The following is a 16,354-nucleotide window of genomic DNA, read 5'->3' as shown; positions in this document are numbered from 1 at the left end:
GTGTGTGCGTGTGTGTTCATGTGGTGAGAAGGGGAGGGGATGGGAGCTTAAGTGGAAGTGGAAGCAGTGGTACTCCCATAAAGCCCCATATTCGCATGGGACTTGTACAGTATTACAAGGGGAAGAAATTATATTTTGAAATTGGCCCCCCGATGTCTGAGTTTTGTGCTCTCGCACGGTATAAGCCAAGTCTGTATTTTACACAAATGTGCTGACATTATCCACCCGGATATGATTACAAAGGGCGTTTGTATTAGGCCTATTAGATGGAGCTGTCGTCTCACTATCTTTTGAGATTTTTCTCTCCATGATGGAATTGAACACTTTCTGTGAGTGGGTCGAAAGTAAAAATCCTTATGTATACTAATGAGACCAAATGGACCTGTAAAGGATTTTAAATCACTTATGGGTCCTTTGTATTCCATTTGAACACTCTCTGAGTTAACACTGAGGATTTTACAGTCCATCTTGAGTAGCGAATTTGAACCAAATTGCTGTCAAAACTCCAGCCAAACACCTTCCTAAAAACAAACTTTTACCACGACTTGACTGAGATGTCAATTTGCACTAGACTAGAATTACAGTATCAGATGACCCGTTTGCTGAAATATGGTAGCTAATTTGCCCTGGAATTTTTACTTTACGTATTACAATACATACATGTCCGATTCGCACACGATTAAGATCACAATCAACCCCCACAATTGTTACACATGACCGGAGGGCCCCAGGTAATAGCTACTAGTCCCGTGTGAATAGGGCTCAAATTAAAACAACTTCCTCTGTGAATGTGAGAGTAAAGGTCGACACACAGAAGGACAGAGTGATAACCTCCAACTGAGATGTTTAACATTGCAACATCAAATGGACACGCACGCTGTCTACTTCAGTGGAGTGAGATCACATGTTGTGGGTATCTCTCCACTCCAGGCCCCAACAACAACATCCTATTGAAATGCTTTGTGGCCTTTAATGCACGATAAAAGGCCACAATTTAAGTGTTCTAAAATCCAATGAAGTTGATTCGCTTGGAGTCTGACATTTGTTAACTGAACACACTAATGTGTGTGTGTGTGTGTGTGTGTGTGTGTGTGTGTGTGTGTGTGTGTGTGTGTGTGTGTGTGTGTGTGTGTGTGTGTGTGTGTGTGTGTGTGTGCGTGCGTGTGCGTGCGCGTGCGCGTGTGCATTTGCACGTGCACGCGCGCGTGTGTGTGTGCGCGCGTGGCTGTGTATGTGTGCGTGTGTGCGTTTATCTGCCTACCTTCCTCCCCGAGAACAGCACACACAGCTGATGCATGGAGCCTCCGTTCTTGGTCAGCTCCTTCTTAAGGGTCTTGGGTGACGGCAGCGTCCAGCCGCCCTTGTGGTGGCGGTGCGCCGTGCCCACCTCCAGGCAGTTGATGGCGTTGTCGGAGGTGAAGCAGGGCGTGCGGGGGTCCTGCAGCAGGCTGCCCTCGCTGTGGGTGCGCCGGCGGAGCGAGTTCTGCACGCTCAGCCCGCCGGCGCCGTGCTTCTCGCAGGTGGCGCCCTCCACCATGCTGCGGCGCTTGCTGTCGCTGCGCTGCAGGTAGGCGTCGTCGCTGTCGTCCTCGTCGTCCTCCTCCTCCTCCGACTCCGACTCGTCCTCGTCTTCGTCCTCGTCGTACGCCTCCTCGTCGGTGTTGGTGGAGGAGAGGCCGTCGGCGCTGAAGGAGCGGTCCAGGCGCAGCTCCGGGATGACGAAGGACGAGGAGGAGGAGGAGGGAGGCGCGTTGGTGTCCGGCGGCTCCGAGGCGGCGTCTTCGTCCGTGGTCGCCGCCGCCGCCGGGTTCAGGTTCAGTTCCGCTCCGTCCTCCTCCTCCGCCTCCTCCTCCTCCTCCGCCTCTCCTGCCCCTTCCTTCTCCACCTCCTCGATCCCAGCGTTCTGTAGATCCTCCTCTTTCCCTTCCTCTCCTCCGTCTCTCCACATCTCCATCTCGGTGCCTTCCATGCTCCTGCAGTCCTCCCCCTCGGTGGAAGGAGGTGGCGTCGGGGGCACCTTGTGACGCTCCTCCGATCCCCCGGACCCTCCCAGGGGGCTGTAGACCTCCTCCAGCTCCGACGGGTGGGGGCTGCCGAGGGTGGGCGGCTCCGAGGGGCTGGAGGGGTACAGGCTGCTCTCCTCGCCCTCGGAGCTCCGCGGGGGCAGGTGGAGACCACCCACACCTCCTCCCAGCTCACAAGAAGAGGTGTCCACCTTAGGCTCCAGCATCTACAGGGAGGACATGAAGAGGAGATGATTGTTATTTCCACCAGTGCAGCTATGATACAACCTTACAACGATCGTATAAAACTGCAGGGAGAGCACCTCCTATACCACCGCAGTTAACAGTTAGCGACAGTTAACAGGTTTAAGGAGATACTGTAATGTACAGCAGGTTAGAGACAATGAATGTGGACAATGTTTTGTTCAAGCCCCGAGGATATAACAGCAAATTAATGAATGGACAAGAATTGTGGTCAGATGAATTGTGAACACCCAGAAACATTAAAGCCCTTGTAACAATACCAGTAAGTTACGTGCCTTCATACTGTATGCCCTCCCAGGTCAGTATACTCCCTGTAGGCCGTGGGCCGAGTGCCTCTAGATCTCCTTTAGTTTTTGAGTTGGTTGATCCCCATCAAGAGCCTGGCTAATTTTTTAGTATTGTGTAGATTAGTTGTTTATTAACACATTATCAAATGTTTCCATCCTGAAAAGTTGCGCCAGAAAAATAAAACTTAGATATAACATCACTAAGTAATGTTACTTATTTTCAAGAAAATGGCAGCCCACTGCGAAATATAAACCAATCAAAGCTCGCCTACTGTATCGTGCAATTCAGTTGGCCAATGACGTTCTTCGTACCACTTGCAAGAGCAGAACCCGGAAATACAGCTCAGACTGACGGACTATTGTAAACAAGAAAACAACAGATATCTTATAGAAAGATTAAGAGGTAATAATTGTTTTGTGATGATCGTCGTTGTCTTATTCTTATGAAAATGTATACAATGGATGCAGACAATAGAATGAGCCGTGTTGATGACGGCACATTATGATATTAAGCATCAATATTATATCATTATAACGTTAGGGTTGCCTACAGGCAACAGGATGGTTTGCAGATGCAAATTTAGCGTTTTAACAACAGCTGAAGATACTATTAAGCAGTGACCAATCAATATGTACCCCTTTATAAATGTCTCGCTATCATTAGTTGGCTCTGCTACACGTTGCCTCGTTATTTTATTGATTCCATCTCATCTTTTCTGTTCAGATCTCCAGTCACTGTGCATCCGTTGCCAAAGTTGGTGTTTAGGGTTACGGTTGGTGATTTGTTATTTCTCTCTTGACAAGTTCTAAGCTAAAGTTACCAGTTGTTAATGTAGATATAGTTAAGCGAGTTGGGTTAAATTACGTTTGTCTGTCAAGTAAGTGTGTGTGCACTAGCATGCTGCATTCATTATTTTGTACAACTGTTCAGAGCCCGTTTATATCTTTTGGTTAAATGCACAGTGTTAAAATACTAATTTGTAAGGTTTTTGTATGGCTTAAATGGTGTTTGTTATCTCTATCTTATGTTTGATTGTGTGCAATAACCACAAAAAGAAGCAAATCCTGCTTCATACATGTCCTAACTAGACATTACCATGTACCTGACTAGACCTTCAAAAATATACATAATCAGATCCTATTTAATGAATCCTCACCAGACAAAATCACTTGAATAATATGAATCAGTGTTGTGAAGCTACATTTAGGCAGAGTTATGCTCGTCACAGAATCTGACTGGTCCTTCTAAACATGTTAATAGGACACAATGTTGATACAATACAGATTTTAATCTAGATAACACAGATGACACCTTTGATGTTTGTGTGTTTCAGGCTGTATGGAGTGGCTCAATTGCAGAGGTGCAGGAGGTGACAAACAACTGGATCTGGAAAATGATTGTGACATGTTTGAAGAAGAGTGGATTGTGTGTCACGTAATGCAGTCTATGAGAGATGGGTCGACATGATTATGAAGATCTATGTTTTAATGCTTGTGCTCTTTTGTAAATGATTGGTTCAGGAAACTAAAGATATAGTGTGCACATCGAAAAACAAGAGATCAGAAAGCATGTGATGTCTGATAGAAACTGCTCTCATCGACTTCAATGCATTACAGTTAACTTCAGGTGCCAGTTTTCTTCGCAGTGCGTCTATGACACATGCAATGTTATAGAACAGCTGTCCTAGTGGTTATAGGGGAAGTTCAAGGCTGATCTGATATCCACTCAAATGCAGAAAATGTACGTATATGAAGTAATGTAGCTGGGCCACAGACAAGGACCTCATGGCATGTCATCCATCAATGGAACAGTTTGCTGCTGCAATGTGATACTATGTGATATTTTAACTTTGAATAAATCACTCTAAAAAAGTAACCTTTTGTACTACTTCTACTGGTTACCATACCCTACTGAATCTAGGCTTTTTGATGCAGTTCAAGTGCCACGTTTTAGTACAAATGTTGAGATACAAAGAGTTACCGGTAGTGAGTAGGTTTATTTAACAAACCATTTATTTGGCTACCTTTTCTAGTCTTACATGCTCTTGAAATGTGCTCTTCATTGGTCAAGAGAATGTAACTGTAATTGTCAATCTAAAATATTCCCATTGGTTAGCACATCTTGGTCTCTTAGTTTAATTTATTAAATGCAACTGAACCTGATCCATTGTGTGGACACTGTCTGGACAGATGACAGGAAGAAGCTGAGAGGTCAGTTACCACCATTGAAAAAGATGCAACAAAGAAACAAAATAGTATATTAGGTTTTGGGGTTATTTCATTTAATGATGTCACCTATAGTATGTTGTGTAAAGTAACTAAGTACATTTACTCAAGTACTGTACTTAAGTACATACAGTTGAGGTATTTTTTACTTTACTGGAGTATTTCAAAGTTTTAGTTATTTTACTTCTACTCCACTACATCTCAGAGACAAATATTGTACTTTTACTCCACTACAATTATATGAAAACTTTAGTTACTTTGTAGATTTGAATTATTATTACAAAGCATACATTAACCTCTTAGTCTTCAGCCCTATTTAAACTTTGGCTATTTGAAAATTTTCAATCTACAAGCTCACATCGGCTATTTTCAAAAGATTTTACATTTGATACATATTACCTTGTGAAACGGGACATTTAATTCAGCATAAGAGTACTTTTACTTACGGTACTTTAAGTACATTTTGATACCAATACTTATGTTCTTTTACTCAAGTGAATTTTGAATTCCGGACTTTCACTTGTAACAGAGTATTTCTACATTGCCTTTCCTTAAGTAAAACATGTGAGTACTTTTTCCACCACTGACTATAAATGGCTCACAGTTTAACAGGTAATAATGTACGATTTATTTGAAAAATTATCTGTAACTGTAACAGATTAAGTATACTTAAATATGATACAATTTTAGATTAGAAAGACAAGAATTAACGTAACCACTTCATTTATGTTAATGATCAAATCACCGTAGTGGCAGTGAACGACAGGCAAGGCAATAGGCCTATAGCGAAAATAATCGGATATACAAAAGCAGTCCAATACGGTTATGAATGAACTATTAGTAGCCTATGGTATAGCTGCTGCAAGTTCGTTAGGAAAATATATATTTTACACTCATTTTAGTCTTTTTTGGACCAGAAGTTTCGGTTTTACGGAATGTTTTCTTCCTGGTTGCCATGGAGATTCTGAGTAGCCCTGCATATTTGCCTGTTTAAAATTGCATTTGTTAAAATCGGTCTTTTTCATTCTGGCGCACGAATCGGAGATGGAAACATTTGTTACAGTACTTGTAAGAATTTTATATATCTAACCTGAAAAAATAATGCACACTCTGAGTGGGGATCAATGAAAGTCAGAATTAGAGCACTCGGCCCACGGCCTACTGTTAGACAGCTAGAATTACAAGACATTCACAAGGTGAATGCAATTAACGTTGTGGTGGGATGGAAAAAACAGCAGTACCGAGGTCCCCAGGGACCAGGGCTAGAGCAGTGGTTCTCTTTTTGATGTCAAGGACCCCCAAATTAATTTGAATTTTGCTGTGGAGCACCCCCCCCCCCCCTCTCAAACTGTTTTGTGCCAGGGACCCCCCCATACAAGGGTTGTGTTGCAAAAATATTCCAAATTCTTCAAACATGTTCAAGATGTTTTGAAAATAGCAGATCTACAAGCAGCTAGAAGATCAGCTATTCTCAAAAAGCTGATGTACTGTATACAGGGTTAAACGTGGTTAAACTGATTTTGGTGCTTTATCATCTAATTTAGCTGGGGACCCCCTAGATCCCCTTCAAGGATTCCTGAGGGTCCCTGGACCACCAATTCGAGGACCACTGCCTTAGAGCAAGAATACCAGCTAGAAGAAGATTCTGTGCTGAGGTTTAATCACATGAACATCCGTTGAAAAGATGGATTTGGAGCAGACATTTGTATGACTAAAAAAGTTTCAAAAGCCATATTATTTATATGGCATATTCACAGAGAACTTCAATTTAAAAACGTATTTAGGCTTAGCATCCGTCCTCTTTGTCCATCGGAATAATATGGTGAATAAAAAGATGAATTTGGATTTGGAGCAGACATTTTTATGACTGAAAAAAAAAATCCAACCTCTTCTTTAAAAAAAAGTTTCAAAAGCCATATTATCTATATGGCATATCCACAGAGAACTTCAATTTAAAAAGTTATTTAGGCTTAGCATTCGTCCTTTTTGTCCATCAGAATAACATGGTGGATAAAGTTGATGTGAATGGTGCCTGACTACGCAATACAACACATTAATCTAAGTCCAATTTACCACGGGTAATTGGACAGATCAGATAGCATCATCTTTGGTCTGAGTTGAATTAACTTTGTGTCCAGGGCCCAGCGGTTTTCAGCTGCTTTTAACGATGTCGGTATATTCTCATATAAGCCCTGACCACAAATCCCCAAACTGCCTACTCTGATAATGAATGTCGGTACAAATCTATAGCGCCCAATCACAGTATCACATACTGGCTTCCCTACCTCAACCTTCAGCCTATAGATAGGCTGCTATTGATCTCACGCCACTTGCTGTCATATATCTTATTTCCTGCAACTTTGCCTGGCATAGTGAGCACTGCACATTATTGATTGATTGAATATTTATTAGACAAAAATGCAAAACAGCACGAGTAAAGTCAAACCAGTCTAAAAGGAGAACACCAAAAAAAAGGTCCTTGCGGTAATGTTTCCATTGGGCTCCTATGTATTAAATTCATCAACATATAAAAAATAACACCAAAAATCAATATCATCACAAATATAAAACACTACAGAGTAGAAAAGGGGGGGGGGGCGCCTGTCTAAGGGAGAAGTGATAATTACCTCCCCCTTTGGCCAGTGAACGACAGTGTATGATACAATCTCAGGTATTGATGGTGGGATGGTTCATAATTTTTGTGCTACAGTTGCCAAGTTGGATGTAAAGTATAATACCCGGGAAAAATCACAGCGAAAAAAATAAAACACAGTTAAAATCAATGAGTATAATATCTCTACAGTACCAAATGGAGTAGGAAATTAACCAACAAATTTAAATACCTAAAGCAGTGGTTCACAAAGTGGGGTCCAGGGACCCTCAGGCAGTGTTGCCAGGTCTTTTTATTATACGTTTCCCCCAAGAACTTTGTTTGAAAATCTACAAGCTCACAACGGGTCGCATCGCGAGCGACGCGTTGTGAGCTTGTAGATCTGCCATTTTCAAATAGCCGATGTATACAGTAGGTTTAAAGTGCTCATGTGGCCCATAGTCGCTTCTTTTTGGCTTGTTTTTCTAGACCTGGTTGCTTGTTTCTCTCCCAGAATCTGGCAACACTGCCCTCAGGATTCCTTGAGGGCAATTCCAAATGGACGCTTGCAGGTCTGTAACTCTGAGTGTGTGTAAATGGATGGTCCATTTGTTTCCATTTGTACACTCTCAGACTTATATGGTGGTCCTTGAAATTAAAACGTCTGAGAACCACTGACCCTACTGTATAAGCAATTGATATTAGAGGTTCCTTGCAACTTAATACGCACGCATAACACACATAATTCCCATCCAAGGAAACACCCCCCATCTTCACTCCCGCCCCTGGATGGATCGAAATAAACAGCTTCTTCTCCATAACAGATCAATACCAGCAGAGTGAGGGCCTGCCATGAACGGCCTGCCTCCGAATTAGCACAGACCTAAAACCCACTATCAACATCAATCGGGCTCCAACGTTATTGAGCGGTGGGTGCCAAGTGTGTGCGTGTGCTTGTTTGTGTTGTTATTGTGGGTCTATAGAGAGAGCGTGAAAGTCAAAGATGCAAAGCAAGGACACAAGGTAATTGGGTCTGGACGGTTCAGCCCATTATTGACATTATCCTAAAGCAAGACGCAGAGAGCAAATTATGGTACACAAGGATGTGTGTGTGTGTGTGTGTGTGTGTGTGTGTGTGTGTGTGTGTGTGTGTGTGTGTGTGTGTGTGTGTGTGTGTGTGTGTGTGTGTGTGTGTGTGTGTTTTCGCAGATACACTGGAAGATCTAATCAAATAGTTGCCTGCACTGAGTTACGGTGAGTGGTGACGAACAGTGGTGGGAAAAGTACTCAAATGTTTTACTTGAGTAAAAGTATCAATACAGCAATGTAGAAGTACTCTGTTACAAGTACATGACTGGAATAAAAAATTTACTTGAGTAAAAGTACAAAAGTATTGGTATAAAAATGTACTTAAAGTACCAAAGGTAAAAGTACAAAAAATCGCGACACGTTGTGAGCTTGTAGATCGGCTATTTTCAAATAGCCTAGGTATAAAATAGGGCTAAAGTGGTTAATGTATGTTTTATAACGTAATAATTTATATCTACAAAATAACTAGTAACTGAAGTTTTCAAATAATTGTAGTGGAGTAAAAGTACAATATTTGCCTCTGAGATGTAGTGGAGTGGAAGTAAAAGTATAGACAATTGGAAATACTCCGGTAAAGTAAAAGTACCTCAAAATTGTACTTCCTTGTACAGTACTTGAGTAAATGTACTTTGTTACTTTGCACCACTGGTGACGAATGAACCCGCAGTGAATCTTGGGAGTGGAGGTGGGTGGATACAGGATTTTCAGGGGAAAAGCATCAGTCCCTAATATTGGTTATGATGAATGCCCCCATTCATTTTCCTCAATGACAAATAGAAAATGACTTCTCATGAGTCATATTTACGGGAGAAGAGATTTACCGGTCGTTATTGAACAGATATGGTCATAAACTATGACCATATCTCCCATGGGTGCCTGGTGGCTCTGCCAGTTAGTTAGTGCACAGACCACTATGCTCCTTGTGCGCACGAGGATCCCCAGGTTCAAATCAGGCCGCCGTCTTGTCTCGCATAATGTCTCTTTTCTCTATGCCCTTGTTTCTCTACAATGGAGTATCTGAAAATAAAGCATAAAAAGAAAATGCCCGAAGAAAATCGAATAAAAATAAAGGTCTTTCATTCACTCAGGCTAATGGTTACTTTTTTTCCCAGAAATCTCATCTACAGTATGGGCTACTCTGCTCCTGGGGAATCTCGTTGGTCCTGTCCATTTCACCTTCAAAGGCCACTAGTCATGCATGGTTGTATCACTGTGAGCTTCCCTCCGTCCAGGATACAACAGACCGTGTGTCAGCAAAGCTCGTAGGCTCATGAAAGAGCCTAGCCATCCCAACCATGGACTGTTTCAGTTCCATTTTATATGTGCGTGTGTGCGTGTGAAATTGATATTTATACACACGTGCGCACATACACAGTCACAAATGGATAATGATTAGAAGTAAGAACCATGCGCAGTTGCGCACAGTACCTTCAAGCACCTCAAAGTGTGGTATGCCTTTTTCTTACTAATGTTGCCATTCTTTATTGTCTCTTTGTTATTGCTGTTACAATGTTGAGGAACCAAAAACCAAAGTTCAGTCAGACAACTCTTGGACTGAAATAAAACTATTTATTGATACTAAACATCTATGAGCATAACTACATATATTTTGGCGTCAAGGCTCTGTCTCAATTGTATTAATTCCCTGCTAACACGAAAGTATGAATAATACATAATCTGCCAAATAGATATTACAGGGAATGAAATAGCAAGACCCCCAAAGGAGATCATAGAAACAGAGCCCACAGCTGGTTTGCAGGGGAAGCGGTGAGATTGCAGAACTACTTCATAAGGCAGCACAAAAGCAGCAGCAGCAGAACAGCAGCAAAATAGCAAGATAGCAGAGAAAGGAATGAGCATGTGAGGGGGGCGTGTTTTCATAAAAGAAATTATGAAAAGAATAATTGAAAAAACACAGCCCGCTTACGCATTAGAAGGCCAATATCAGTCACCAGAACCAAGGACGGGTGTTTTCAATGAATCTAACATAATAATAATAATAATAATAATTAGGACCCAATATCATTACAATGGGTTTATATAGAGCACCGAAGTCCTGACGTCACTCGTTCATCCCCAGGTTTGCGGAAGTAATTTCTCTATGGAGAATAACATTGGGTCATCTTAGAATCGTCTCATATAAGAATTGTGTTCCAAAAATAAACACCGCGTGTCGGCGTTATTGTCAGGGAGGAGGTTCTGTATCGTTTATGATAGTCAGTCACTTATATTTGATACAGTCCGTTTCTGGCGAAAATGTAACTAATTCGGCGGAAGTAACATTAGCGTTTTCTCACCGTCAGTTGATGCTTCATATCCATAAGAGTCAACCCGCCGGGGTCATGTGTTTATTTTTGGAACACAGTTCTTATTTGACGCAATATTCAATACGTCTATGGGATTCAGAACGGGGGTGGAAAACTGCAAACCAGGTAGACAAACAAAGGATGTGTAAATGACGTCAGACTTCGGCGGTCTATACTGTAGCAGGGGGGCGTGTCTGATAAAATATTTATCAAACATCTAAACACTAAATATCCCTTTAACCACTAGTCTTAGAGAAACAGACTTTAGAGAAACAAAGTTACAACTGTTACTTGGATCACTTTTTCCCCGTCTGCACCAAATCTCTTCACCAAAAATAGCAGATCTACAAGCTCACAATGCTCATTGTTAGGCTATTTTTGATTAATACTCATATACACCACCGTTGGGAATCCACCAAAAAAGCGCCGCTCATGCGCTTTTATTGTGCGCGCAGTTTTGCGCGCGACTGTTCTTGCTAAACCCCGCCCCAGTGGGTGTCTGGTCAATGCATTTCAATGAGAAGAAAAAAAACGTTCACATGCACGAGTGGAGTGTCCATGCGCATCCAGTGAGAACGGCTGCACTAACATGGAGCATAAGAAAATCAGCATCTGTGCGCTTATGCTTGCGCACCTAGTGGCTTTCAAGCCTAAGTAATGTCCAAGAAAAATGACAGAGAGATTGAGGAGGACTTTACTCAGACTTTTAAATCTGCTTTCACATCCCTCATAATGCACCCATACGCACGCGCGCACACGCACACACACACACACACACACACACACACACACACACACACACACACACACACACACACACACACACACACTCAGTATCCAGCTATTATATTTCAACATAGATGCAGAAGGAATTAATTAATGTGCTGTGTTTTTCCACTGCAGTGCACAGACAGGTCAATCAAACACTTTCTCTTTTTGTCAGTGGCTGTGCATCACTGACTATACATTGCTTTGTCAAGTACATTCCTAGAATAAAAAATAGCCGTGGCATGGCCAATATCAGATTTCAAATGACGTTGACTAAAAACAATGACAGATTGGCTTTTGTATGATGGTGTTCTACCCTCCAAATGTTAAATGTGATGCTAAGTGTGAGCAAAATACTGCATAACGCCCCATTGTGCAAAACAATGCCCCTATAGTGATAAAGAAGGAGAGTTATGTAGTTGAGTAAAACAAGCTAGCACCCCCACAAATGGTGGTTCTTCAGCTCGGTTCTTTGGGATGGTTGAAGTGCTGGTTCTTCAGCTTTAGATTAGCTTTGAAATCGGTGCTAAAATAGCACCAAAAACATTGAAAGCCGAAGAACCACTTTTAGTGCTATTTAGTCATCTTGCACTGGATTGGTTTAACTTTAATTAAGAATACAAATAAAATAAAAACTCAAAACAGTATCATAACATAGAAATCCCAGGGGATTGTACTTTAAAGCATCCCTGAAAACACTTATTTTCAAAGTGGTCCTCATGGAAACAAACATACATTTAGAGTTAAGGAAACAAATGCATTTACAAAATGCCTCTTACAATCCAGCGATGCCATGATTCAAACTCCCTCCCTTAGAAGTTAACCATCACTCCCCAAAACACATCCTTAAAGGAGCATTTCACCCCTGGAAGAAACTGCAATCACTCAATGTTAATAGTATTTGTAGTAGATTACAGTAGAACAATTTAAAATGTACACCCTATGGCCAGAAAAATAATGAAATCTGTGTGTTTGACTAGGGTTTGACTGGACTGCTGCAATACTACAATGACCATAATGCTTTGGTGCACTGCCCCTCCTTGTGGGGAGTGGACATACCTCTATGGGAGTGGAGGCTGCATGTGGGTGTGATCATCAACAACAACAACACACAACATGTGTACCAGTGTTCCACAGTGTTGCCATGTCTACTTATTATAAGCGGCTTCTTTCTAAAATGTAGTTGATATTTGGGCTTGTATCCAAATGTTTTGTTGTTTAAACCAGTTATCAAACATGTTCATGTATTTTTCCACGGACCCCCATCTGAAATTATAATTTGTGCCAGGGAGCCCCTACCAAATATGTGTTGTTAAAACGATTAAAAAATATTCCACATTTTGCACTTTTTTCCCTCAAGATTTTTTGGAAAATAGCAGATATACAAGCTCACAATGGGTAACATCACGACGCTTTGTGAGCTAATAGATCGGCAATTTTCAAATATATAATATCCCATGTCTAGGTTTAAAGTGCTCTTGGCCTAGTTATCTTCTTTTGGGCTTGTTTTCATAGACCTGGTTTCTTATTTCTTTCACAATATCTGGCAACACTGGAAGTCATCCTTAATGTCCAAGGATTCGTTAGTGATGTCACATCACTGACAAATCCTTGGTATCTTTATGCCGTTCTACTTCCGTGTAGCATAGTAGCGACATAACTGTCGAATCCTTGGTATTATGATCCTAGCCTAGTTTGTTTACCGTCGCTCCACGTTGTATTTGGATTCTTTCACGCTTGCGCTTATGAAACACTAAACAGGATTATTATTTCATGTCAACATTCAAGTACAACTATCAGAAGATGTAACTCAGGTAAAGTAATGCGTCACTCTGCAGCTAAAGGGGTGGGGATTATTTACAACTCTATGGGGTGGAGTCCAAGAAGGTTCAAGGTTGGACCAAATCTTGGGGACACCCCTTGGGGCTGTCTTTGGAGCTGGTCTGACTGAGACGCGTCGAGACAACATGTAGTGCGGAAAGGAATGAGACCATATCTCGTGACGTAAATAACGTCACGAGATCTTCGAAGATTACTAGATATCTAAAAACACAGATTATACACAAAAAAAAACAGGATCTTGTTTCTTGAGTCCTAAACTTCATTAAAATAAGATCTGGTTGCAAAATCGGCAAAATGTCCCTTTAACTGTTAACCTAAATCCCCGCCCCCCCCGCCCCTTTGTTTGTGCTTGGTTGATATGCAGGGCCAGGTTGTTCCATATCCCAGTATAGAAAAAAGAGCCTATTGTTATTTTACCTTTACCATAAGGAATGACAATAATGTGCTCTTGTTGCAATAATATTGGCTTCCAACCATATCAGTTTGACATTTCATATGTTTTTGTGAATTATATGAAACATATATGCACATATCACATGGACACTGACAACGCGTCCTCGGTTTGATTTGACCGGACCTTTTGCTGCATGTCACTCACTCCCCTCTCTCTACACTGTACTAATTAAAGGCAAAAAGAAAGCCCAAAAGAACACTTTGCCAAGAAATACAAGAAGTGCAAAAGGAAGAAAGAAAACTCAAGGTTGAAATTAATTCCCCTCCATATAAGCACATATCATGAAATTAATTTACAGTGGAGGTATTTTTAGATCTCGCTCTGAGCTACGTATAACTAGAGCAACAGAAAAGTTCTGCTTTACAATCCAATCATCTGACCGAAAAAGTATTAAAATACTGTGTTAAGAACTTCAACAATGAACAGAGACATGCTGTCCAAACGATCATTTATCTTCTGAGCTAAATGATGGGGGTAGCCTTTCGTACTGTGGCTGTGCCCAGGACACACCCACATTTTGTGATTTTGCTAATCACAATCAAGCATAGGGAAAGTGGTTCTCAACCTTTTCAGGCCGTGCCCCCCCCCAAAATAATTATATTTGAACTGGGGACCCCCAACCCTGACAAGCATTTGGAATTGTAGGAGTTGAGGCATGTAATCTAGTTTAACTCGGTTCCACAGATAAATATTGTCAAAATATCCGATCTACAAGCTCACAACGCCTGGCGTTGCAATGCGTTGTGAGCTTGTATAGTTTTTCTGCTTTTTTTTAATGTTGCCTCCAGTTTGTTGATACATTTTTATACAATAATGGTCTTTATCTTTCCTTTTTAAAGGTATTAAAAAGGTCTTAAAAGTTATTAAATTGTCACTACACTGTCATCTAAGGACCCCCCCCCCAAATAAATCATGTGGGGACCCCCCTGGGGTCCCGACCCACAGGTTGAAAACCACTGGATTAGGAAATTAGCAGGACCCAATATCATTACAGGACAGATAACACGTGAAGCAATTTCATAAATGACATTGGCATTCAAAAGCAAATATGAGTATTTGTACTGAATAATACTAACCCTAAATACATTTGCATCAAAACACTATATAGTCAACAGGAGTGTATGGTGTCAAAAAGCAACTCTAGATGGTGGCCTTATTGCCTTATGCTGCACAATTGTAATTGCTTTTGAATGCCAATGTCACTTCTGAAATGGCTTCAGGTGTTATCTATCCTCTAATGACATTGGGTCCCGCCTATTTCCTAATCTATACACGCCCACCCTTTCACTATTTCTCATACCTGATGTACCTGATGAAGACCATTCAGGTCGAACCATTATACTACACTAAATACTGCAAATGTCACTTTGGGAGCATCAAGAATTAATCCTGTACCTGTTTCAATTATCGTGGGGTGTGCATGTACTCTAAAGCAGTGGTTCTCAACCTTTTCAGGCCGTGACCCCTCCAAATTGAACCCACCCTGATAAACACTTGGAATGTAGGAGTTAAGGCATTTTACATACATTTTCGGTTCCACAGATAAATATTGTGAAAATAGCAGATCTACAAGCTCACATCTCAAAATACGTTGTTCCAGGGACCCCCAAAAGCAAAGATTTGAGTTACAAATGTTCGCTTTAAAAATATACATATTCAAAGATTTGCACAAATGTTCACGATTTTTCAAAAATAGCAGATCTACAAGCTCATAGTGCAGCACTTGGTGCCGCGCTATGAGCCTGTAGATCTGCTGTTTTTGAATAGCCAAAGAAATCTACAATGACACAGATGCTTTCCCGGATTGAAAAGGTTAACAATTTCAGGACCGTTTCTGATCTTCACTTTCAACTGGTTCGTGTCAAGATAGGACCTTTGGTGTTGTCACTGAGGGCGGTTTCAGACTGGGTTCGTTTGAATCAAACCGGTCCCGAGTACGCTTGGCTGGCCAGCATTCACACTGCCCAAGATCCAATCGCACCAGAGAACACTTGCATGTATACCCCCGATCCTATAGGTGGCGGCATGCACATAGTGTTTCTTCTGTGGACACAGACGTCATCAACTATGCGACAATGTTTGTGCTGGGCTCGCATAAATATAGGGTTGCGGCTGGGGAGTGAGTCAACGCACTGAGCGCTCAGCGCGTCAATGCACAGAATGCTGTGTTGTTGACGGACAACGGATGTACGCTTATGAGAAACAACACAAATAAAACCTGGTGAAACACTTGTGTGCATTAGAGCAAGATGAGGATACAGGAAACATTCAGTCTAAATGTCCAGTTTGCTAACCTTCACAACTACTAATACTTTTGTATTTGAAACTTTAAATTTCTCTAAATATTATAAACTTTCACGACAGCTTAAGTACAAAAATATATCATTTATGAAAAGGCAACTATAGTAGCCTATACAGTGAAGTCCGACTGAATGACTGAAACCTTGTATTGTGAATTGTACTTCCATGTACTGTTTCTCATGTCTCATGTCTAAATAAAGTATATCAATCCAACGTCTTTTCTT

The 16,354-nt window shown here is 41.4% G+C and overlaps 1 protein-coding gene and 1 long non-coding RNA gene across 6 annotated transcripts in view; one reads left to right on the top strand and one right to left on the bottom strand.

Moving 5' to 3' along the window:
* rgs3a (regulator of G protein signaling 3a) overlaps positions 1-16,354 on the bottom strand; it is a 245,639-nt gene that overhangs the window by 69,874 nt on the left and 159,411 nt on the right. For all 5 annotated transcript variants that reach the window (XM_080420006.1, XM_080420008.1, XM_080420007.1 and 2 more), the window contains one exon: positions 1,262-2,230. In XM_080420006.1, the coding sequence (XP_080276132.1) occupies positions 1,262-2,230 (969 nt within the window). The remainder of the gene's footprint in view (positions 1-1,261; positions 2,231-16,354) is intronic.
* Positions 2,892-4,421, top strand: LOC308078713. Its single transcript, XR_013932565.1, has 3 exons — positions 2,892-2,957; positions 3,279-3,327; positions 3,889-4,421. It is a non-coding gene; the product is annotated as an uncharacterized lncRNA (long non-coding RNA).

This window comes from Gymnoscopelus braueri, assembly GCF_963280865.1.
Source record: "Gymnoscopelus braueri genome assembly, chromosome: 22".
NCBI lineage: Eukaryota > Metazoa > Chordata > Actinopteri > Myctophiformes > Myctophidae > Gymnoscopelus > Gymnoscopelus braueri.
Note: the sequence above shows the minus strand (reverse complement) of the source record. Positions and strands in the feature narration are given on the sequence as shown.